Below are 23885 nucleotides of genomic sequence, written 5' to 3'. Positions count from 1 at the left end.
ACTTTCTTTAACATTGCAAGAGCTTTTAAAACATTTGTATTGCTATTATCAGAGAATAATTTATAAATGGATCTTGATGAAAAATATATTTAGGGGAATGATATTTATGATTGCATTGATTGTTTATGTTGTTTATGTTGAGTTCAAATTTATTTTCATTCACAACACTGAAGAGCAGTGCATGTTGTTGTGTGTTTTTTTAATGTGTCTTTATCTAATGTTTGACCTCACAAGTCTCTGTGTACGTCTCTGTAGTATCCAGGTCCTGGTCTGTCGGCTGATCCTGAACCAGAAGTCGCCCGCTCCACAGCTGAGTCTGACGTGGAGCCAGAAACCAGAGAAAAAACAGAGAGTCCTCCTCTGTCGCCCATAATCCCAGAAGTCAGTGAGCCTCCACTCATGAACGGTACAGTGGCAGCATAACACTAATACAGCTTCAGTGCTGTCCGGTATGCTGTGAGACGCAGATGAATTAAAGCCACTTCTGTTTCCAATGGTCGTCTCTAAGGATGTCTTCAAATAGATTGTGCAGTGTGCAAATATTTATACTGCACACAACACCTAGTACAGTGAGAGGAACAGAGAATAGGTTTGCAGGGAGGGTGTTATCTATCAAAGGGGGAATCAGTGGCAATCAGAATGATTTTTATATGTAAACAAACAGAGGGTCAAGTATTTTTAGCTAAAGCCCATTATTAAACGGCAGCACGTTTATACTTTGTCAGTTGTTTAAGTTCAAATCACTTTGTGAGCAGTTGGTCCCTGTTGTTTGATTTATTCTGGAGAGCTTTGAGCTCATTTATTTAAAGACGCTGAGAGATCCAGGAACTGCAGCTTTCAAAGAACAACAGACATGCAAATAAATAACAAACTTTAAAAAAACACATTCAGCACAGGGGGGGAATGACTTCCATTGAAGAAAATGCGCTGAGAAATAAAGGGGAGAAACCTCTATCCTGTCTCTGACCCCAAGGCCCCCTTATTAAAATGCCATGTTTTGTTTGTACATCGTAAACTAAGATAACCAGCCTCTGGCTACAGCTTCCCATGTACAGCACAAACACTTCTTTTAAAAGAAGTTGTCTTCACAAAACCATAGGAAAACTTTTTCTATAGCCTGAATCCGATCATTTTCCTGAAATCTGCTGCTTGTGCACAAATAATCTTGCTGTTTCATTATGCATTTTCCAAAACTTACAAAGCTATCCCTACTGGGTCGAGGCAAACTTTTCCCTCTCCGCTGCTCTGCTTTCTCTTTCGTCTTATATGTAATTGTTTATTTGTGATGAAGAGATGAGGTGGGGGCATGGAAGTGGAAGTTGCTGGGAACCAGTGGGTGGGCTCAAAGGGCAGAGGGATGTAATTTGACATGAACAGGCAGGAGTCGTCTCCACGCATGTCTTCTCGTGTTTACTCTATAGCCTTCTGTCTGAAGTTTAAATTGTCCAACTGCATCTCAAGGTAGTGTGTGTTCACTGCCTGTGCCTTCAGATATGGATGGTGCACTTCAATCCAGCTATTGTCAAGGTCTATGTGAGGAAGACTTTTATCTTATTTGGAGTTCTTCCCAAACATTTATCTTTAGATGTTGGCGCTGCTTCAAGAATACTAAAATAAATGTTAATATTTATCATTAAAGGAAATGAACGAAGGCAACAAGACTAGACAAAACAAAAAAGCACATATTTAAGGATGTACTAATATTCACAGAAACTTAACCAGAGTGGAATAAGACTGGTTTTTAATTAATATCTATGAATTATTCCCTGGGAGAAAGGTGAAAATGGTGAAAAAATCTATGTGAAACGGAGTAAAAAAAAAGAGACACTGCATCTTTTCACCCAGTTTTGTTGTAATCATAATACAATAACATAATAAAATATGTTATGAATGCACTGGCATATCATATTCCAAACATCTATAAAAATGAAGAAGACTCATGACACACAGTCTGCTCACAGCTCTGTGAGACGGAACTCTTAAACTTAATGCTTTAAAAACAATTTTATATTCCTCCTTTATCTACTTCAAACTAATAAAACATTAATATGAGATATTAAATCCACTTTGGCCTCATCACTGTAACAGTGCAAAGGAGTTAAACCTCTTTTTAGGTTTTATGCTGCTGTTGGCCACAGTCAGCCTGCGTGATGAGGAATCAAGATCCACTGAAGACTGGATGTAAATAATTTAGAAACCCAGTGAGTCTCTAATGCCCGCAGAGTGTGTGTGTGCGTGTGTGTGTGTGTGTGGTGGCTACAGTATAAACAATCTGCTCTCTGATGAGTGATCATTAAATGAAAGGAGGGTGGAAACACCAAAATCTCTGTGGCTGGATAATGTGAATTAACTTGTGATGAGGCTGAGCTCTTCCAGGACAAGACAGATTGTGTAGATCATGGGGATAAAAACAGACACACACGTATGCGCTGGCGTCTGAAGTGAAAACGAGGTTATATTGGGACCAATGTGTGGAAGTGAACATGGCTGCCAAGATATTCCAAGCATCTACTGTAGCTCCCGTCTTCACTGCCTCCATTCCACGCTTTTCGTCAGGGATGTGTGTGATGAGCTATGACGTCCAATCTGGCTGTGAAATGCTGCAACAAATACTCGTTTTATAATAGTTTTAAAACCCAGCATGTCCTTTCAGGGAGTCAAAGTTCTTGGAAGCCTTGATTTTTTTCGGATCCGTATCCACTCAGAAGTGAATGATACTGTTTTAGTTGGAGCTGGTTGAGAGCCACGTATTGCTGTTGAGCTCTGACGGTGCTCTAAACATCTTAAAAGAGCTGGAATCACAATATCACAGAGCAGGCCGAGAGCTTTCCACCAGCGGATCAAGGGCCTGCTGCACTCCAGGTGGTTGCCAGGTTATTGTTGCCCATAGTTATGGAGGGTGGGGGGTGAGGGGTGAGGGGGGGGGCTGAGACACTTCCTGAAACGAGAGTTACAGTAGTTAGTACTAATCAGGTGAACATCCCATCCCCAGCGTCAGCCTGCCAGGACATAAAACTCAATTTGCGTCTTCCCTGTCTGTGTTTCTCTTTATCTCTCTCGCTCTCTCTTTCCTTTCTTTTTTTTTTTTTTATTTTTAACGACGTCATGACATTTGCATTGCACATGGTTCCTGTCAAATGCAAATCAACTGTCTTCACCGTGTGTCTGTGCTCTGGCTCCAACAGGCAGCGCAGGATGCGGCAGCGGCAGCAAGGTGAGACTCTGCTGCTTGTGTTACTGATGCTGATCTGATATCTGCTTGAAGAGGGGGAACTGCAGGTTGTGGGTTTCTGTGTCTTTATTATTGACCTGTTGGAAATGTACATTTTATGGAAGAGACTTTTCGGATACTGTACCACTTTCTTTCAAGCTTGTAGAGTAAAGGCAAAGTGAAACTGATCTTTTAAGCTTTGTGATTAGGGCGTTTGTGGAAAATAACCTAAGTTGCAGTAACTAAAATACTAAGTATGATTCCGAATAGTACTTTAGCTTACTCTCTACTTCTACTATTCTGTAAATCACAGAATATGTTGTACTTTATTGTACTGCATTTATCAGACAATTATACAGCAGTTAGTAATTAACATTAACACTTTATTTTTAGGCAACAGTTGCATTTATCTGAAAAACTACTTTTAATTCTACTAATCACTTCCCTTTATTTCCTTATAATACTACCTACTGTAGTTGTTTTATCTTTATATGCTGTAGTTAGTAAAGAATCCAAACCCTTTTCTATCACGGTCTTCGGTTAAAACACCACAATCTCAATCCTGAAATAAATTAAAAGAAGATCATCTGACCTTTTTGCACACATCAGTCCTTTGATGAACAATTTCCTTCACAGTCAACTCACGTTAATTCAAACTGTGATGCTGTAATTCACTGTGAACGTCAGCTGTGCTCCCCCGAGCAACATGACTGCTCTGCTTTTTTCTTTCTTTCTTTTCTTTTTTAAACACAAAATTCGCGGTGATCGCCCCTTGAAACCTCTCGACGCTAAAAAAAGCAGCACACAAATGGTGCAGCTCGCCGAACAGTAAAGATCTCCAAGAGCTCGGGAAGTGGATGCGAGGATTCCTCTCAGGCTGCAGAGTAAACACAGATCAGACAGATGGGATCCATCCATCTATCTATCAGCCGCACGCAAACATGCCCCTGCATCTACAACAACACACAGACTAGACTCCTACTGCTTCCACACTACACAAACCACAACAAGACCCTGAAGAAATACCAAATTTCTTCAGGGTGAAGTTGGGGGATGATCAGTGGAGCACACACACACACTAACACACACAGCACATGCACACACACACACACACACACACACACACACACACACACACACACACACACACACACACTCCACAGCAGCCCAAAGAAGCATACAGAGCCCTTCTCCTTAAATGGTCAAAGCTCCCAGGAGTGAAAGAAAGGCTGCTGCTGAAAAAAGACAGGGAACAGAGGGGACGGGAGAAGGAAGGAGAAGCCCCGAGGATAGAGGAGTTTTCTGAGGGAAAGGCTGAGAGGGTGACAGTTGGACTGTGGGAAGTCGCTCTCAGTTGCAGGGGACCAGCAGGAGTGTGTGTGTCTGCTTCTCTACAGCAGTGGACTCAGGTAATGTGTGTGCTGCCTGAGGACCGGTTTGGACGGTTGGGCTGTTTGTGAGCTGTGGGGTCTTTGCTTGGCCTGGTTTCAGGTGGACACATGTGTTGCTGCAGAAGGAGGCAACTCCAGCTCTTTCAGCAGTTTGTACTGGAGCGAGTGTTTTGGTGATGTTTGTTGTTGTTGTTGTTGGTCTGACTTGAAGCTTCTTCGCTGACTTTACATGACCTTTTATTTTGTTCAGCGTGTATGATGCATTTGAAAAGTCAATGGGTTTATCTTCCCTCTCACCTGACTCGTCCACTGACTCTGTCAATCCATTTCTTTCTTTCTCTCTCTCGCACTTCCTCTGCCTGTTATCTCAGACTGTGGCTCCGTAGCAACCACTTCCTCTGCGGGCCCTGTGCTCACTGCTTCACACAACCAAATTTTAAACAAATCTGGCATGAGGGAGTGGGCTTATGTAACGGGAGGGGGGGGGGGGGGGGATCATGGTCCCCTTGACTCCCTCTGAGGAAAGGGGCAGCGAGGCCGGGCTGCAGCAAGTAGTTCATTCTGACTCTGATGGCGGAAGAAGTTTTATTATAGAACATAAATGTAAAGAACAAGATATTCATGTCCCTGTGTCAGGGTGGTGCAGGGGCTCTCTCTCTCTCTTTCTCTCTTTCTTTCTCTGTATTCAGTCTTGTATGGCCTGCACAGGAAATCATCTGGGTGATTCAATTACTTTTCAATATTTATCTGAGTCTGTCTGCAAAAGAAACACAAACGGTGCCATAGTCGAGCCTCCCACACTGCAGGTTGGCTTGTTTGTTTGGACAGTGGTCATTTGCCAGGTAACAGTTTCTTCTGTGTCGTCAGCAGAAGAAACAACAACTGGTTAATGGTGTTTCTGTCATTTAATCACATTTCACTTGTTGCAATTGTGTGATTGATAAGTTAAGTTGATAAGACTGTAAAGAAATGGAGATATTCAAACTTTTTAGAAGATCTGTGATTTATTTGCTGTTCTTCTTCGTATTCTCCTTATTTGGCATGTTTTGTTGTAGAAGAAAGTAGAATATGAATTAATGAATAAATCAATAATTTAAGTTTGGCAGGTGGTCAACCAAAGTTGTGCTGGCAATTACATCATCACATTAGAAATACTCGCTCTCATATTTATATTCATATATGCAATAGAACCTCAAATGATTTCTGTCTCCATGTAAAAAACAACTGAAGGAGACTCAGACAGAAGTTTATACTTTTAAATATGAGAATCAGGTGAAATTACAAGATGCCAATGAAAGATAAACATTCTCAGTTTCTTCAGCTGCAAGAAATTTAACATTAAACTCAACCGTTGTGTAGCAAAACTGTATTTAACGTATGAAACCATCTGTACTAAATGCTCCTGCAGGCGGAGAGAGAGAGAGAGGTGGATGTGCTCTTGCATGAGAGTAGTCAGGAAATATCTGACAGTCTCTGGAAGATAGTTAAACAACCCATTTCCTCCCCCGTGACTCACGGCCTTCTCTGTCCCTATACGTTCCCAAGAACTTGTCATGCTTGTGATGATACTGAGCAGCTCGGATTTGTCCGGTGTGGAGTGCGTGCCATATTATCTCCCAGAAATAACCAATCATCCGTCACACCTTTCCCTCCTCGCATTATTCATCAGCTGATGAATCGAGATGACAACAGGGGCAGTAAAAACACAGCCACACCTGCTCTGGTCACGGATATGTAAATCTCTCTATTTTTAGCGAGACCATGACAGATAGAGAGCCACTCTGAGTGCCCTGTGCTCCTCCAGGAGGTGAAACCTGCTCCTGACTCCTCTATACAATAGATCGATACAGTAGTGACAAATGTTTTATGGCTTTGGGTTGAAACAGTGTTTCTGTATCACACATTGAAATATATTTATCGCCTGTTTCATCTGATATGACTTGAATTTTCTACCAACATCTTCCAAATAGTGAATATTTGATGTATAACTGAATATCTTGAACATATTAACAGAAGAAATTTGAAGATTTCCCTTTTAACTCTGGCAAAATAAGATATGATGGGATTTGTCTTATATGAGTAAATTACTAAATTAACCAGCAAAGAAATTAAGAATTAAAATGCAATATAGCTTTGCTATATCCACAGCGAGTGGTAGTGCAGGTTTAGTTTTTGATTTGAACATGCAGTAACATTTTGACAGATATTATATGTACATAGATACCATGGGTTGTCTGATGCTGATACAACATTAACCATTAATGCCAATAATATGTGTGTACATTCACTTTCCTGACTCCATCTTTTATCTGAATGACAAGGTGCCTTCATCTCCTCTGATGCAGTGATTGATCAGTTATTTCCTTTACTTGTGTCTAAATGCTGCATCAATTAGTTTACTCTTGGTGTTCCACTTACATCACGCATACAGTTCATTTTATGTTCTCATCACTGACAACGCTTTCAACCATAAATTAAGACTACGATTTTAAGTCACACTGTTTATCTGCTTTAAGTGGGAAAACAAAATCTTAGTGTGGAGAAATCATTTCACCTCTCTTATCTTCCTGTTCATATTTGTATTATTTTCATAATCTATCCATGAGACCCTCTGTTTGTTTGACTCTGTTTCTCTGGAGCTCAGTGAGTCTGTGAGAACAAGTAACACTGAACGTAGCAGAGTCTGAAAACAACTCAGTGCATCCGACTCGCTCGGACAGTTCCTGCCCAAAACCCTTTCTGGCTGATGAAAGTCACTGTGTGGGAACAAGGACACATGTAGCTTCGCCGGCTCCGTCATGAGTCGTATTTATTTGCCTTTTCAATTCCTCAGTGAGTGTTGTTGTTTTATTTAATTGCTCCTCTCAACATCTCTTAGAGGAAATAATCAAATCTCTGCTTATTACTTCATGATTATACAAGAATCTAAGACTTGAAAAGCTTCTCTTTTTTTTTACATTTTTCCTCATAAGGAAGGTTTATTTAAAGGGGACATATTATGCCCATTTTACCACAGTTGATATGGTTCCTTGGGGTCTTAATGAAATGTCTGTAACATTGTTTGGTCAAAATACCACAAAGATCATTGAAAACAGCACCGTTTTTACCCTGTCTAAAACAGCCCTCCTCAGATTGACCTGTTTTGAGTGCCCCGCCCCCCTCTCACCGCCCCGCCCCAGACACACATCCAGTTTCACGTCTTAAATCGCCTTAGCATAATTAAGGTTGTTAAAATCATTTTAAGTCACTGTCCTACACATGTATTTCTGTATCTGTTTGTTGTGTTTCCTCATTGAAGCTACAATTTACAACTACTAAACCTTCTGATAAAGATGAACATTAAATACATGCATTAGATATGTGTGTGTACAGTATATAATTGTACGTTTATATTTATTCATACAGGGCATATATTCTGAGTACACACACACACACACACACACAGACACACACACACACACACACAGTGGAGGGGCTACAGCTCTGGAGGCTAACACTGCTGCAACTTTTGCGGCAACGAGCAGCTGGTGACCGTGCGTGGAGCAAATCTGTACGGGCCACAAAAGTTATCCTCCTCCGCTTCGCCGCCAGGGCATCACAGGAGAGGCTGTCCACTGAGCGAGCGCCCAAGCACGAGTACAGAAGCCTGAGACCGAGGGGGGGGGGGGGGGGCATGGAGCCAGCAGCCCACAGACATCAGAGATGAGGGGGGGGGGGGGGGCTATGCCTTGTCGACCGACTGTGACTTAAATTCTGGTCGTATTCCCATTTGACGCACTCTATCGTCTCTGACATAGAGGAACCACAACAAATAGCGTGGTTTTTTTCCAGAGTTTTTGGGACGCTAGACATGCCAGATAACCAAATTAACGTGTAGAAGAACTATAAAAGTGGATTTTTCATAATATGTCCCCTTTAACAAATTCAATATCTTTAAGGTGCCTTGATGTGGCATAGCCTAGTAAACCAACTTGTGTTGGAGTGTTTCTCAACAGAGTGCGCCCCTGTGGTCTAACAAATGTGTTGAATCCATTTCCACCATAGTAAATTGAAGTGTGACCACCTGTAGATCACTGGTATGATTTGAAAGACCAGGGTATTTTCCTGCCAATTAAAAACGACCCAGAAGGTCGGTAGCCTATTACAACCCATAGTTACATTTTATTGTGAAGCACCACCTAGTGGTTGTGTGAAACAGCATCAGTCATTTCAGCAAACGCCCAATAACAACATGTTTGTGTGACTGTAACTATGATCAGTTCAGAAGGAGGAGATGTTGGAATGGTTGGACGAGTCGACACAACTTTTATTTTATCATTAGAGACCACTGTCCATTTCCCATGTTGTTTCCTCTGACCTCGACCATGATTGTTACAGAACCTTGTGTGTCTGTATTGTAACCATGACAAGGAAGGTCCTCTAACTTAAACGTTTATTTTACCCGCACCCAAACAATCTGTTTATTTTTCCACATCATGCTTTTCAACCTCACTGATTCATGAGTTGTACTACAGGGACAGAAAAGATCAATGTTTTTTATACTTGTTGGCCAATTTTTGACATTTTGGTGCCCTGGGTGAGACTTTCAGCCCCTTAGAGTTGGATCTTTATGCCGTAATTGTTAAAACAATTTCATAATAGCTGCAGAAGCAAACATCTGGATTTAAAGTGACAAGTGATTATAGCAAGGATTTGACCGGCTCAAAACATCAGTGTGTAGATGGCATCAGTGAAGATATAGTCAATGTTCTTGTTGTGTTTGTCCACAGTTTGGATCTCATGATCGAAACAAATAATAGGTCACCTGGATCTGGATTCTTATGCAGCGCTGAGGGCAGATGAACTGTGTTGACACAAGATTATCAGCAGCCACTAGGTTATTGTTCTTTCCGCCTGCAGCTCCACGGTGCTTTCCTGCACCTGCAGTGTTATTTTAACAGTCTAGCGCATGCATTTGACAGCAGAGATTGATTAATAAAAGCTGAGAGGGCTTCTATAAATAAACCGTTTTCTTCCTTCTCTTTGTTGCTCCTCCACCAGGGGGCACCCTCAGCAAATCTATGGCTGTCTTGAGATGATTATTCATGTTTTTCTTTGCCTATACTTTGCCTCAAAGTATTTGCTAATCTTCATCAGATCCCCAGGCGGTGGGACAATGATTGATACCCACAATTTTAACACTTGAGTTATAAAAAAATTCAGTTTAAAGGAAGAGATTTTGTTTCTGATAATTTAGTCACAGTCTGGTGGGAAAGTTTGCTAATACTGCCGTTGCAAAGCAGGAGAGGATGACGCTATTTTGGGATTTGTTTATAATGAGAATGTTTGGTTCTGTGTATCATATATTTAGCTGTGGTCAGAAATCCAGAAAGGACTTTTTCTTCAGAATTTTAACGATCGAGTTTCTCAGACAATGAAATAAAAGAACCAGCAGTTCCCTTACTTATCTTTTGCGTATGTCCCTGTCCACACATAACATGCACGTGTTTGTGTCTTTGTGTGTTTGTGATCTCTCCGCTCCAGGAAGAGGAGGAACACGTACCGCAGGAATCTCCTTCTGAGCAAAGTGTCCAGAGCCCCAGGGAGACCTGCGCCAAAGCTCCTGCTGCTGAGAGGGCTTTTATTTTCCCCCACACCCGCTCTCACCCCCCACTGCTCCCCAGCATGCCCACACTGCCCGAGGAAGAGGAGGATTCCCCAGAGGACCTGGACAGCTCCTCCAGCTCTCCCAGCACAGTGAGTGACAGAGGCCTCAGCTGTCCAGAATAAAGAAAGACTAAATGTTACAGTTTTTTATTTCAGATCCAATTAAACAGGATCCTCTCATCATCCACTACACCAGAGAGCGTTTCAGTTTCGATACAACACAACAGCATAATGAGCATAAAACCTGAAGGGCCACATACAGAGTATAACTCTTGTTCTGCAGACAGCAATGTGTTAAACAGCCGGCCGTCTGAGTCCCCTGAGAACATTGCTTTCCGCTGTAATCGTTCATAAACACACAGGCCAGATAAGACATCTCTGCAGAATGCAATGAAGCTGTGTAATCTAATCTTCAGGGCAAAGACACAACACAATAACAGTATACAGCTTTATGTACACACTTTCTGTAACCTGTCAGCACTGTTACCATCTAGTGCAAAGAGGAGAGGAGCTGCAAGGGAATTAGAGTGTATCTGTGATGGTGTTTACTTACTTTAATAGTAAGACTAAAAGTTCGTACTGTGAAACTCAAAATTGAATGACCTTTAATGTGGTATAGTTTGGGTATAAAACAATTTTCCAAAGGGGGTCCACAGCTCAATTTGGCCACTTTTAAATAAATCTCTGACCACACTGATAGTTATCAGTTCCTTTAATGTGCCAGATTTTTTTTACTTTGAGATCACAGGGGGAAATAAATCCTGGATTGTCTCCTGATCCGGAACCGCACCAAAGATGAATAGGTACTTCGTTGACCTCTACCTCATCCTTTCAGCTAGTTTCATCGGAAATCTGTTTTTATTTCTGCACAGTCTGCACCTTGTGAAACCCGAGCTGTCGTCATGGCTGCGCCCACCATCGTCTTCCCGCAGCAGGCCACCATCGTCCAACAAGATGGTCGTGCTATGGAACAGGCCAGGTACCTGTGACCCTCTGCCATCGGGTTGTCTTGAACTTCAGCTGTAAATAAGAACAATGTGACCTGAATTTTTTCGGTTTCCTCTGTCAGGCCGCACAGTCCCAGAGGTCGCCTGAACAGAAACTCCTCTGGAGGACCCATTACCACAGTCGGTGGGCAAACCCTGCTCACACACACACACACACACACACACACACACACACACACACACTGAAGAAGAAATGATTCCTAAAAAGAAAACACACCACCATGAGAACTATTTTGATATTATAACCAGCAATATTCACTACAGTCAATCAGTTTTTCTGTGTTTTCTTTTCTAAAGTGGATATTTGTAACACAGTAACGCCTCCTCTGTCAAACTATGATTTCAAAACAGCTTGGATTTCATTTTCCCTTAAAGACTTCATGTGATGAATAAAAACACAGCCGTGTGTCCTCAAACATGCCTGAAACTCTCATCACCGGATTTATTGGCTCAGGTCAATCTGTGGATCCTTCGTTGCCCTTAACCGTAGGAGTCCCACTTAAATATCAATAAGACACAACTCATCTCTAAATGAGGCCCACCCAGCGGCTCTGACTTTTAAATCAAAAAAAAAAAAAAATCTTAAAGATTAAAGATCAAATCCATTCATTTTAAATGTCTGATTTTATTAGCAGATGTTTTTTTAAGGAGTGGCTATTGCTCATGATACAGGTGTTACTCATGCTGTAGTGAACAACATCTGTTTATACGTTCATATCATATACACTTCTCATACTTATAGAGATAAAAGTCCTCATAATGAATGTTTAAAGGTTAGGATGAGGGTTAATATGTGTGTGTGTGTGTGTGTGTGTGTGTGTGACACTCCTCAGACAGCACAGGTAACGTGATCGACCTGGTGAAAGATGCGCTGCCGGAGCTGCAGCTCTCTGAGGACGATCGACAGAAGAACCTGGAGCTGCTGGAACAGGCCAAGAAGGTCAGCGACCGCTTCCTGACGCGCAGAGGCCGCCGCTCCACCGGCAGCACAGACTCGCCCACAGGTAGAGCAGGCACAGACACACACGTGCACACAGACAACCCTGAACAGAGCAAATTATTTCTTGAACATTGGTTGAATCATGTTGAGGCGTTTTTTTTGTCTTATTGACTTTAAAGAAATGTGATGCTTGAGGTTCTGTATATATACACTTTTCCATTTTGTTCTCACTGAACTAATTTTTTTTTTCTTTTCCCCCAGGTCTTTCTCCCACTCTAACTCCATCATCCTCACCGTGCTCGTCTAGAAGCACCTCTCTGACTGTGGCCCCACAAGCTGGTGTGTACTGTTCTTCTTCCTTAGTATCAAATTCTTCTGTATTTACTATTCATTTGAAAGTTTTGTACTTTTTTCTGTCGTTCAAAGGGTGTGTGTAGGATTTAGATCTGGCAGACATGGGAGATAATGTTTGATCTGTGTCCAATCACCTGAAACCAATAACATTTGTATTTTTGTCAGTTTAAACTGAGCCGTTCATATCTGTAGGACATAGAAACTTGATTCTCTTCCACTGAGTCCACCATGTTTCCACACTTGCCCAGAATGCACAAACCCAACGCTGTTCCTGGTGTGCAGTGTTTTTACATGAACCAGCCGGTTGCATTCTCCCTTCTCAACATGAAATGATGATAAATCCTTCATACCACTCCTCAAATTAACGTTCATTGGACTTTTTGAGTTTGATTTTGTTCGTTGTTTTCTGCTTTGTCAGCTGCGGGACCCTCCGAGTCGACACAGTCTGTTGGCCAGGTAAAGAAATCAATGGTTTCATCATTTCGTACTAATGTAAGACACTTGTGTCTGTGTTTGAAATGTGCTAAACAATTAGTAAATGTACACTTGTCTTAACAATTAAAAACAGATTTTAGAGTGAAAGTTCATTATTAGCGATGAAATATTCATTAACATAGGAAAACGTGCTCTGTTGATCTCTTGTAGCTTCTAGAGGTTCCTTCAGGGCGAGAACTGACTGAACCAACGACCCAGGATCAGGTCAGACCAGCAGACTTACTCACTGCATTTAACTATTTGACTGATAATTTGACTTTTTGTAATTACCAAGGCTGGGATGTCAATGTTTCAATTGACCAGTTCTTGCTTTTGGCCCAAAGGACTGCTGTGTCTGAGCATAACGCCTCTACAGATTAGTCAACATTTTGCATCTATGAATTTAGTGTGTTTTTCCATATAAATATGAAATTCTACTGCCATAGGCTTATTCAAACTCAAAAGCTGTAAACTGTATCACTAACAGTCATTATGTTGGTGACCTCAGGGCAGGATGTTGGTGGACTGGAAGCCCACTGAGAAGAGGAAAGTGTCCTCTGGGACTCTAACGCCCCGTTTTGCTGTTCAGAAGGAGAACTGTGATCCCACCGGACCTAAGAGTCCGCCGGCGGTCAATAAAGCAGATGAGGGCGCCGGTTCAGGCCAAAGCCCCAACCAGGCCCCAGCCACAGGAGTGGCCAAGCCTGTCCTCCGACCCCCCACCCAACTGGCCCCCTGTACAGCAGAGATAAAGACAATCGGGGCCTTCCCTCCGCTAATGAGAGCAGTTTCCTGGGATGCTGTGGGCAGCCTTAATTCTAGAAACGGAGCACCGAGTTTCCCTCCGAAAGCAGAGGACACTTTCTCGGACAAGCCCAGAGATGTGTTGAAGTCTTCAGGCTACAAGGACCTCTCTGGCCCGCCGGGGGGTGTGCCCAAACTGTCTAAACTCAGAGAGGTAAAGCATTGGTGAAGAGGATTTTAAAACTGTCATCACTCGCTCTTATTTTGTAGTCATATGTCTCCTTGGGGAAATGATGTGGGAATAAAACATAACTGCTTTGTTTTTGTGTGTGTTTGCGTATCTAGGAACACAAGCTGCTGCGTAACCACAGCATAGTGGGATCCAAGTTACCAGACTTGAGTGAAGCTGCTGAACAGGAAAAGGGTAACAGTCCCCATATGCCCTCTTGTCCATGCAAGAAAGAAAGTTTTTTTTTTCCAACAGTCCATTCAGAAACATGGCCAAGGGTGTGCACTTCCTGGATCTCAGGGAAAATATTTGTTCCCGTCACAAAATGGAGATGATCTGTTCTTGTGTGTTTTTCCTCTGTGACACCCATTAACTGGCCCTGCAACACAGAAAGCTGCTGAGCCAAAGATCATCTGATATAAAGAGGAATTTTAAAATAACACTAAACTGTAGACTTGCATTCGAAAGTCACATTTGAGAATTTGCAAAGATTGGGGCTTGTATCTTCCTAATGTGAGATTAGACAATCCCTAGAAGAAGAATTACAAGAAGAAGAAGAAAATTCAAACAGCTGCACAAGCTGAAGCCGAGACACTGGTTTCAAATGGTCTGATATGTTTATGGAGACTAATATTATAACATTTAATAACAGACATCCCTAAATGACTTATGCTACTGTCATGGTATATTTCAGTGTTTATCGTGATACTGTAGCTGCTACTTATGGCCGCTGTGTGATTTTACTGAGGTTTGCATGAAAGGACTTTGCCGACATGTCGTTAATTACTTTACTCAAAAAACAAGACCTGATTATTTCCTCGAGGTGTTATTGACGCAGCGATGTGTGTGCAGGTCCTCATCCCACTCCCATCCCGGCCAGTAGCGCGGAGATGAAGGAGAAGTTGGATGCGATGCCGAACATTTCAGACGTGATGCTGAGAAAACTGAAACTACACCGGGGCCTGCCAGGCTGGTGTGTAACAAGCCCACCGCTGCTTATGTTTCCTCTTAATCTTAAACATATTGCTCAAACAATATTCCTCCCTGTGTCTGAGTTGCTCTTTGATTTGAATGTGTCCATTTCCCACCTTACTAACAGTTCATGTCTGCTTTCATTCCAGTGCACCACCCCTGACTGAGAAGGAGGTTGAGGTTGGTATCAGATCTGTTGAGGTGGTTCAGTTATTTCTGTGATTTCTCCTCCTAAAATCAAACATCGGACCTTTTGCCATTAGTGATGAAGAGTTAAAAGTTCCAAGTCAATTTTGTGTTAACGTTTTTCCTCTCGTGCTTGTTTGCAGTTTAAATATCTATGTGACATGATATCTGTAAAATAAGTAACCTCATTAACATTTATTTACTACCTAAATCGTTAAATTACACAAACAAACAAATGGGACTCTTATTGGGTTCTGCTTCCCAAGTGTTAAAGTGTAAAATATAATATTTGTAATTTTTGGCCTTCAATATGATTTGCGGTAATATGACTGGGGACATGAGTCATTAAAAAACATCTCATAAAAATGTGTTTACTTTGAGCAGAAACCTCCTTTTAAACCCTTCACAGTGGAGATGTTCTGTTCCACCCGCGCTGAACGTTTGACACGTCCCTCCCCGTGTTTATCGAAACCTGTTTTGTTACCAAAGTAGTTAATTACACCGTCGTAAAAATGGGCTCCCTGGGTTTGGCGTTGTTCTGTCAACAGGAAAGTGTTTTTCTGTCCCTGATCGGGCCGAAGAGAGCCGGAGTGATTTCCTGTGCAGCAAAATGCAAAAGCTAGTGACGCTGTCAGGGTTCAGGCCGCGGCCCCTCTTGCTGCTCCCCCGGGGGACGTGTCTGGATCAGGACAGTCAGAGGTCATATATTTCCTCTCAGCTGTGGCCCGTGTATGTTGGAAAACCGTGCAGGCGGGCTTTGATCAACACAGCAAAGCACAGGGAGGTCGAATGTCAAAATCACAGCCAGTTCCCCAGGCTCCTCTCAGCTGCTGCTCGATTCTCCCTCACACGTTACCAGATGATTATACATTCCAATGCATTTGGTGCGTGTGTGTTTTGAGTGGTGGGGGAGACCTCTAAAAAGGATTCTGTTGATTTGCCTGCAGCTCCTCTGCGCTAAACGTGTTGTTTACGTTGCTTTAACTTCCTCCCCGCAGAATGCATTCGTCCAGCTGTCACTGGCTTTTCGTAACGACAACTACACCCTGGAGACGCGGCTCAAACAGGCGGAGAGGGAGAGGAACATGACTGAGGAAGACACAGAGAAAGAGCTGGAGGAGTTCAAAGGAGCGCTGAAGGTCGGTCCTCCAGAACAACCAATAGCACATCAGCTCACTAGAAAGAAAGAATCCTCTGTGGCTCATAAGAGTTCCATCACCTCATGTTTCCCACAGTGAATGTTTATCTAGTCTGAGAAAGACTCTCATCCCAGGTATCTCAAGGGACAGGGATTTGCGCTTTGTTTTTCTAAGAGACTTTTTTTGTGTGTGTTTCTTGCAGACGACCTCACCCCAGTGCCAGAACCTGGAGCAACGCGAGGCCTACCAGCGCCTCACGGAGACGGTGTCAGTGCTGCACCGCCTGGCCACGCGACTCTCCAGCCGGGCGGAGATCGTCGGAGCGGTTCGACAGGTGCAGTTCTACTAACAAGTGCAGATGACGGTGCAAACAGGAGACACTGCAAGACAGTTACATAGCAAATTTACTCTTCCCTTAATATAATGGTCTTTTGTTATGTATACACCCAAACCACTCAGATAAATAACCACCTATTAATTACAAAGCCTTTTTAATATGTGCGTAATCTCTTCTTCTATTGAGCTCACACTATCACATGCTGGATCAAATAAGAGACCAACATATGGTTACTTCACTTGTTGGCATCAGCATTTAATTCATTTAAGCTTCTGTAAATAACTTGGAGCCAGTGATTGGGTAAAGATACCAGGAAACAAAATACATTTTATTGTCACCTGGCAGCTCTATGACACTTTTCCTTTTGGCTCATTGTCTGTTACAATAAGATTTCAGCAAACAAGCTTCAGTGCACATCTAGAAATTGATCAGTCAGTCAGCTGATGTATGTCAGAGCTCATGGCAGCCATGAGTTTATCGAGATCCAGAGGAAATCTAAGGATTCTCTCTGCTTTAAAAATAAACCCTTTTTGTCAGTAGGTTCCTGTTTCTGTGCTTCTACTCTGAAATGTAGTTTTTCATTGACCGACTCCTTCACTGGTCAACAGGAGAAACGTATGAACAAGGCCACTGAGGTCATGATGCAGTATGTGGAGAATCTGAAGCGGACGTATGAGAAGGATCATGCCGAGCTGACGGAGTTTAAGAAGCTGGCCAATCAGAACTCCAATCGCTCTTATAGTGGGTCTGTGGACACTGGAGGTAAGACCACGCGCTGATGACGCGATCAGATAAAGCAAAGGAAAACTCGGGGAATGAATCTCACAAAAACATCTGACACCACATGTTTTTCTTTCTTGTAAGTTAAAAGTTTGTTATGCTTTATTTATCCAGGCAAGACTTTGATAAAGCATAAACCTTATTCAACTTGACTGCAGTTTGCACTGGACACATATAGTTCACAAAGCTTCACTGCAGCTCTGCAGCATAAGAACAGCCCATATGTTCCTATGTAATGCTGGATTTGTCTTATTTTATGAAGATGATGGAGTTGCACGTTCGTCAAGATCAATGTCCCTCACCCTTGGGAAGGTAATTTCTGAATTAAATGTCTGTACAAGATTTCCTCACTGCTCTCATTTCCTGCTCTTACCACCAGCACTGTTGCCTGTTCTGTTTTGTATTCTTGGGTCTTCTCCAGGCTCTGCCCAGACGCAGGGTGAGTGTAGCAGTGGTGCCAAAGTTTAACCTCCTGAACATCCCAGGTCAGAGTCCAGCCACAGCTGGCCCGGGCCCCAACCTGCTATTAGGGCCCAGTCCGTCCTCAGGCCCCCACCCAGCCCTTGGCCCCAACGTGGGACCATCCACTGGTGCTGCTCTTCCTGTCCTGGTAGGTCCTCCTGTCCGGATGGAAATAATGGGAAATGACATATTGTGCATTGAATGGCATGACACCCGATCTCTCAGCATGACTGCTGACTTAAAGTCAGTAGAGTAAGTCTATCCAAGGACACTTACTCATAACTTATAACTCTTTATTTTATACAAAAAGTATAAATAGTGATTTTAAATTGTAAAGCTTTATCTTGTATTGCTGCAAAATACTGGTTAAAAAGAATAAGATGCCCAAAGGCATGAATCTATATTAATTAAGGTTCATGGCGATTTCTCAACTACTGTACTTAAGTATATTTCAGCGGGAAATACTGTACTTTTTATTCCACTGTAATTATGTGACAGCTACAGTTACTTTACAGATGGAATCTTAACAGTCATGTTTATAATGGATTTGCGTTTCTAGCAGTTCCACCAACGAGGCAACACTCTGAGAAGGTTTCATTTAAATAACAGTTTTAAAACCAGAGATGCAAAATCCAGTGTTTCATAGAAAACTGCAGAGATTAGAGACAATCTCAAACATATCCACAAATTTGTTTAACAGAACCTTATTTTTCTTCTTTCCAACCCAATGAATCAACCCACATGTACTTGATAACCGTTAGTTTGCAGGAGAGCGAAAACAGAACATCTCTCACAGTAAATGCAACACTTGTAATGTAGTTATTTTTATTTTATTTCATTTTACTGTGCTTTTGGTACCTTTACTTACGGTGGGTAAAGGATATGAATACTTCAGTAATAAAGTACATGTTATTTTGTACTATTGTCAGAAAAAATAATAATGACAATTCTGTAAATCCGCTACCTGTAGTGTGAAGCGAATGATGTGAAAGTCAGCACTCCCAGAGAGGCGGCACAACCTGCAGCTGAATGGTATGTTTCGTTTTCTGGTTTTGTTTGGTGTATGCACACACGTATGCACACACACAGACACACACTTCATGTACAGTAAATCCACATACCTTCATTCCCAAGGTCACTCCACAGTCCTTGAAACAATGGGCCAAGAAAAACCCAGAACTTCTAATCATCCTTATCAAAAGGGTTTTCTGCTGCGGCGGGACCTTCGACCTGTTTGTGTGGCCTTCAGGATGTGCTCTGCCTTGCAGAGACAGCACCAGCCGGGTGAACATAACCCTGAAAGCATAACATAATAATCCAACCCTGCTGTGGGTGATGGATATGCTGTCCAGGGTCATAATCTAAACAGATGTGCAAGAATTTGACAAAGTCCAGACATCGGTTCTAATCACATCCTGGTTGCAAAGTGAGACTGAGTGAAGCTCCCAAGTGCCTGCGCTCGATGTTCTCTGAGGAGAAGGAATTGTTTAAAGTGCCAGTTCCATTTTTTTCTGTTTGTACTCTCCTGGTCTATGATGGTGCCTGTAATGCACGCTGTCACTCAGTCCACGCTGCAGCCTGTCCATTAGAGGATAGGGCCACATGCAGGGCTGTGATGGAACCGAACTGTACACTCATCACAGTTTTATAACGCCCGCTGCCGTGATGGTGTCCAAGGCTGATTGTTCTTTCCTATCTGAAACAATGCAGTGGAAAGAGTGTGCTGGAGCAGGAAAGTGAGCCGGCCAAGCCCTCAGTCAACTTAGAGGAGATCAGAGCCGAGATCAGAGCCGAGCTCAAGGCGAAGATTGAGGAGGAGGCGTACAACAAAGGGTGAGTCCTTTTGTCTCCTGCTCTTTGACAACACACAAACACGCAATGTGTGATGACTAATGTGGTGCAGGTGGATCTTGTGTCGTACTGTGTGTGTGTGTATTGGAACATTTACATTTAGATTATAGGGACATTCATTCATCCATATGTCGTAAATGTTATCATTTCAAATGCAGATTACAAGAAGGACTGAAGCAGAACAAAGTTCACCAGGACGAGAAGCATGAGGAGGAAAACACTGCGGAGAAATTACTCGATTCAACAAATAAAGATGAGGAGAGCGGAAGAAAAATTAAGACAAACAGGTAAATATATAGAATGTTAAAAAACTAGAATGTAAAGAAAAGTAGAGTGCGTACCACTTACCAGTGAAGGCACATTTAAATTCACCTGGTCCAGATTCTCATTTGGATCTGCACCAAATTACATTTGTACATATATCAGTATCCTTAACATTAATGTTGAAATGAATTGATCTTATCTCACAATGTAAAAAGAAAATCTGACCTGGATCTCCACCAAACTTTAATAGATTCTTCCCAGACCTAAAGTTTACCACATCCTTCCACAAAGCTTCATGGTATTCTCTGAAGTAGTTTCTAAGTAGTCCTGCCAAATAACAGACAAGCTAATACAGCTGAAAATAGAACCAAGCTGGAAGTAAAAATGTCAGCAGCGATTGAAATACTTGATATGTACAGCACTGTGCTCTTCACGGGGTCATTGTCACAGGAGGATGGAGGAGGTCCTGGCACGTCTCGGTCGCTACTGTCCCAAGATTTCCTTGAATCGGCGACTTCTCTGGATGGCGCTGACGCTGTTCGTCGTGATGTGTCTGGTCATCAGTATTTTTTCATTCTTCAGTCACTACTACAACAAACGCGAGGACACGTAAAGTACCACACGAGATGAGGACGTTCGGACTGAGTGTCCCGCCACGACCAAAGAACCCTGCCACAGAGGGACAGGGGCCGCTGTCACTCTTTGTCTCTGTCCATTTAGCATATCATCACACCCGGACTCACTTGAATCCATGACCCTGGTTCTGGAGGGTCAGAAGGAGGCTTTACGGTTAATGCCACCTTCCCCTTTGTTGTCAGCGTTAAGTTATTATTTAGTTTGGATGAAAAGTGTTGTTTGCTGTGGTGAGAAAAAGAGTTGTGCAGTGTGAAGAAATATATGTATTTAAATTAGATGCATAAATAATGATTCCGGTAGTTTGGATGATGAATATGGCATTTTCATTTTCATTTAATGCCACAGCAGGAAAAATGTATATTTATTTCACTATTATGTTAATCCCGAAGTGCTGAACCGTTATATCCCCCTTCTGGCAGTGAGAGGAATTACAAATACACAGGATAGTAATTATACATTTAGGTAGAGCAAATCAAACTGCGACACAGCTACTGCATTCGCTACACACCATAGACTTTCTATAAAGATGGACGACGTGTCTCCACCTCCCCCCACTATCCAGAAGTGAAACCAAAACGTACTAACGCTGCCATCTTGTGCTGAAAATGTCATGTGGAGCCAGAGTCTGGACGCGCTCAACCAATCTTGAGTTGTTCTGAGCTGCAAATCAAAACCAATCTATCACACATGTCTGATAAGAGCTCCATAAAATACCAGAAACCACCTTCGAGAGGAAATTATTTGGTCCATATCCCATCCACTGACATGGAGGAAGCAGGATTTATGGCTAACACTGTAACCTGCCACCAGCGGGCGATCGGAATGCTTTAATTCCACTTTTGGGGAGCAGTCGTATCCTCCATCTGTATACACAGTCTATGCTGCACGGCTGCTATATTTTTGGAGGAGGCTACACACCAATGTTAGTTTGTGTGTGACCTCTGCATCAATTGTTTCCTTTTTTATAACTGTAGGCTCTTCTCTGAACGCAGAATCCATTTTGTATCTGGAGCATCAGTTCCTAAGTCATAAAGCACATAACCGACATCATCTCCTTCGCTACAGTTGCTCTTCTCTTCAACTTTGGCAAATTTGCTGGTGGAAGCAAAGTGCACAACAGGAATTTTTCCACAGACGCCAAATCTCCTGCGAAATACAGAGTGAATCACCTGCAGCCGATTCCTAACTAATAATTAACAAGGCCTTAAATGTGACAAACGTCTATTTATATGTGAAAGCTTTAAAGTGTAATCTTTTTGTGTTCATTAGATAATAATTGAATCCCTATTTAAAGATAGAGGAATTAATACATTTTCTGTTTTTTAAGTTACATCATGTTTATTTAAAGTCTTAAATAGGAAACATAAGCACATTCCAGAGTGGTTCCGTGAGTGCGATGATTTGCAGGTGACGGTTCTCGTTTGAGTCCTTTTGGATTGTCTTCAGAGCACTGACAGATTTTCTTCTTGTGTGAGAGCACTGTGTCGAAGGCATGAGAGGTGTTTTTATCTTCTTTGCACGTGTGTTTCTGCCTGTGTGTGTTGTTGGTTCTTTGTGGATGTTTCCCTCTTCCACGTCACCTTCAAATAAAGGTGCATGAAAGGAGATTAGTTCTGTTTTCCCTTTTTCTAACGTGATTTTTGCATTTTTTTAAGGTGAAAAGTAAATACACAAAACTTGGATGTTCGAAGGCAGTTAGAGCCAGCAGATAGTTGTCTTAACTTAACTTAACTAATATTCAACATTCACTCGGGTTCACAGGGCTTACATTTAGGGACCATCAATAAATTCCCATTTGAAGAGGAAATAACTACATTGTTCTGAATCCCTTCCATGTCATGTGACCCACTGACTCCAAACAAATCCCAGATAAAAATATACCATTTGCACTCAAAGTCCAATTGTGATCCCGTTGATGTAGAGCAGCATTACCATTAGCACCTGACTGGAGTCAGTTGGTCAGATGACATGGAAGCAATTTAAATAAATAGTTAAAAAAAATATAGTAATATTGGTATGAATAATCAAAATCATCTTTTTCATTGAAGACATTTTTATAACGACTCTGTTCCTTTTAGCTGGTTCAGTTTCGTGTTGCTGGCTCCACACGGTCACGGCTTATTTGGGACAACACATAAACATGCGTGAATTCACTTCCCAAAACCATCACTTCCAAATTCCTTCATATTCCCACTGGACTCTCTTAATCAACTGAGGCAACCATTGAGTGTGCTGCAATCTAACAATATAAGGTCCTAATAGACGCACACATCTCCCCCTTGAGAGGAGTTGTCTGTCCTTGTCCACAGCCCCAGATTGTCCTGTACTGGGCCCGCCGGACGCCTCATTGACACCTCACATCTGACAAAACAGGGCTGCGTGTTCGTCAGCGCTCTTGCCGTCATTTCCTGCCGTGAGGGCTGGCGAAGAGATGTTTTTGTGGAAGTGGGAATGTCGTCATTTGTCGAAAGCTCATCGGAGGACGCCAGAGATCATAAGTGTGTTCATGACTGAGTGAGGCCCCGCGGGAGGAAATCATTTGGACAGAGTGCCCTCAGTCAGATGTCAGTAGCAGCGCAAATCACTTGCTTTATGAGTGCAGACTTTTATCACGTGTTGAAAACCGATGTTTCTATAAGAGATTTAACAAGATTTATATGTGCTCTGCTCTGAGCATAAAACTAACATCCAAAAAAGGGAAGGGATTTCTATAGCAGTCAAATTTAGGCTCGGGTTCAAGTCTTGAATTTAAGGAGCAACTCAAATTATCCTTTTTGTTTAGATCACAGCTACGTCCTAAGAATAAGGTTCTTTTTCTCCCTTCCTTTCTTTGATCTGCTCTCTACTCTCTACGCCTTTTACAGCAAGCAAAGAATCGTTCCATTAAATGATATGAATATAATAATAACCAAAGGTTAACATAATATAATAAAGTACTTATGTGAGTACGTGGAAGAGAAAAATACTTGTATCACTTTTCCCACTGCTCACATCATTCAATTTTTTTTTTCTCTTTGCCAGAAGTGAGGGTCACACCAGTTCATGAAAGCACCAATATTGATAGTCCCTGGGATAACCTTCCTTCCACATGAATTTCTCTCAGCGTTGAGTCCTGCTGACATATTAGTTTTGTATCTGTGTCTCCCGGGGCCTGCTCTTAGGACATATGATGGTCTCGTAATCTGACTTGTGTGCAGCACTTCCCTCTTCCTTTTTCCTCTACTTTCTGACAATGAGCGTCCAGAGACTCCAGTGAACAGAA

General features: G+C 42.2%; 1 protein-coding gene across 1 annotated transcript; it reads left to right on the top strand.

Annotated features, from left to right (window-relative positions):
• Positions 1–4453: 4453 nt before the first annotated feature.
• mrvi1 (murine retrovirus integration site 1 homolog) lies at positions 4454–22228 on the top strand. Its single transcript, XM_062385103.1, has 21 exons — positions 4454–4620; positions 10126–10338; positions 11121–11227; positions 11318–11379; positions 12089–12259; positions 12457–12534; positions 12968–13005; positions 13195–13248; positions 13532–13981; positions 14113–14191; positions 14849–14969; positions 15118–15148; positions 16153–16293; positions 16496–16627; positions 17239–17392; positions 17673–17722; positions 17832–18020; positions 18843–18904; positions 19583–19705; positions 19882–20010; positions 20438–22228. Exons 2-21 carry the CDS (start codon positions 10267–10269, stop codon positions 20598–20600), a joined length of 2406 nt encoding a protein of 801 aa, XP_062241087.1. The 5' UTR covers positions 4454–4620; positions 10126–10266; the 3' UTR covers positions 20601–22228.
• Positions 22229–23885: the final 1657 nt, after the last annotated feature.

Source organism: Platichthys flesus, chromosome 1 (assembly GCF_949316205.1).
Source record: "Platichthys flesus chromosome 1, fPlaFle2.1, whole genome shotgun sequence".
Lineage (NCBI taxonomy): Eukaryota > Metazoa > Chordata > Actinopteri > Pleuronectiformes > Pleuronectidae > Platichthys > Platichthys flesus.
Note: the sequence above shows the minus strand (reverse complement) of the source record. Positions and strands in the feature narration are given on the sequence as shown.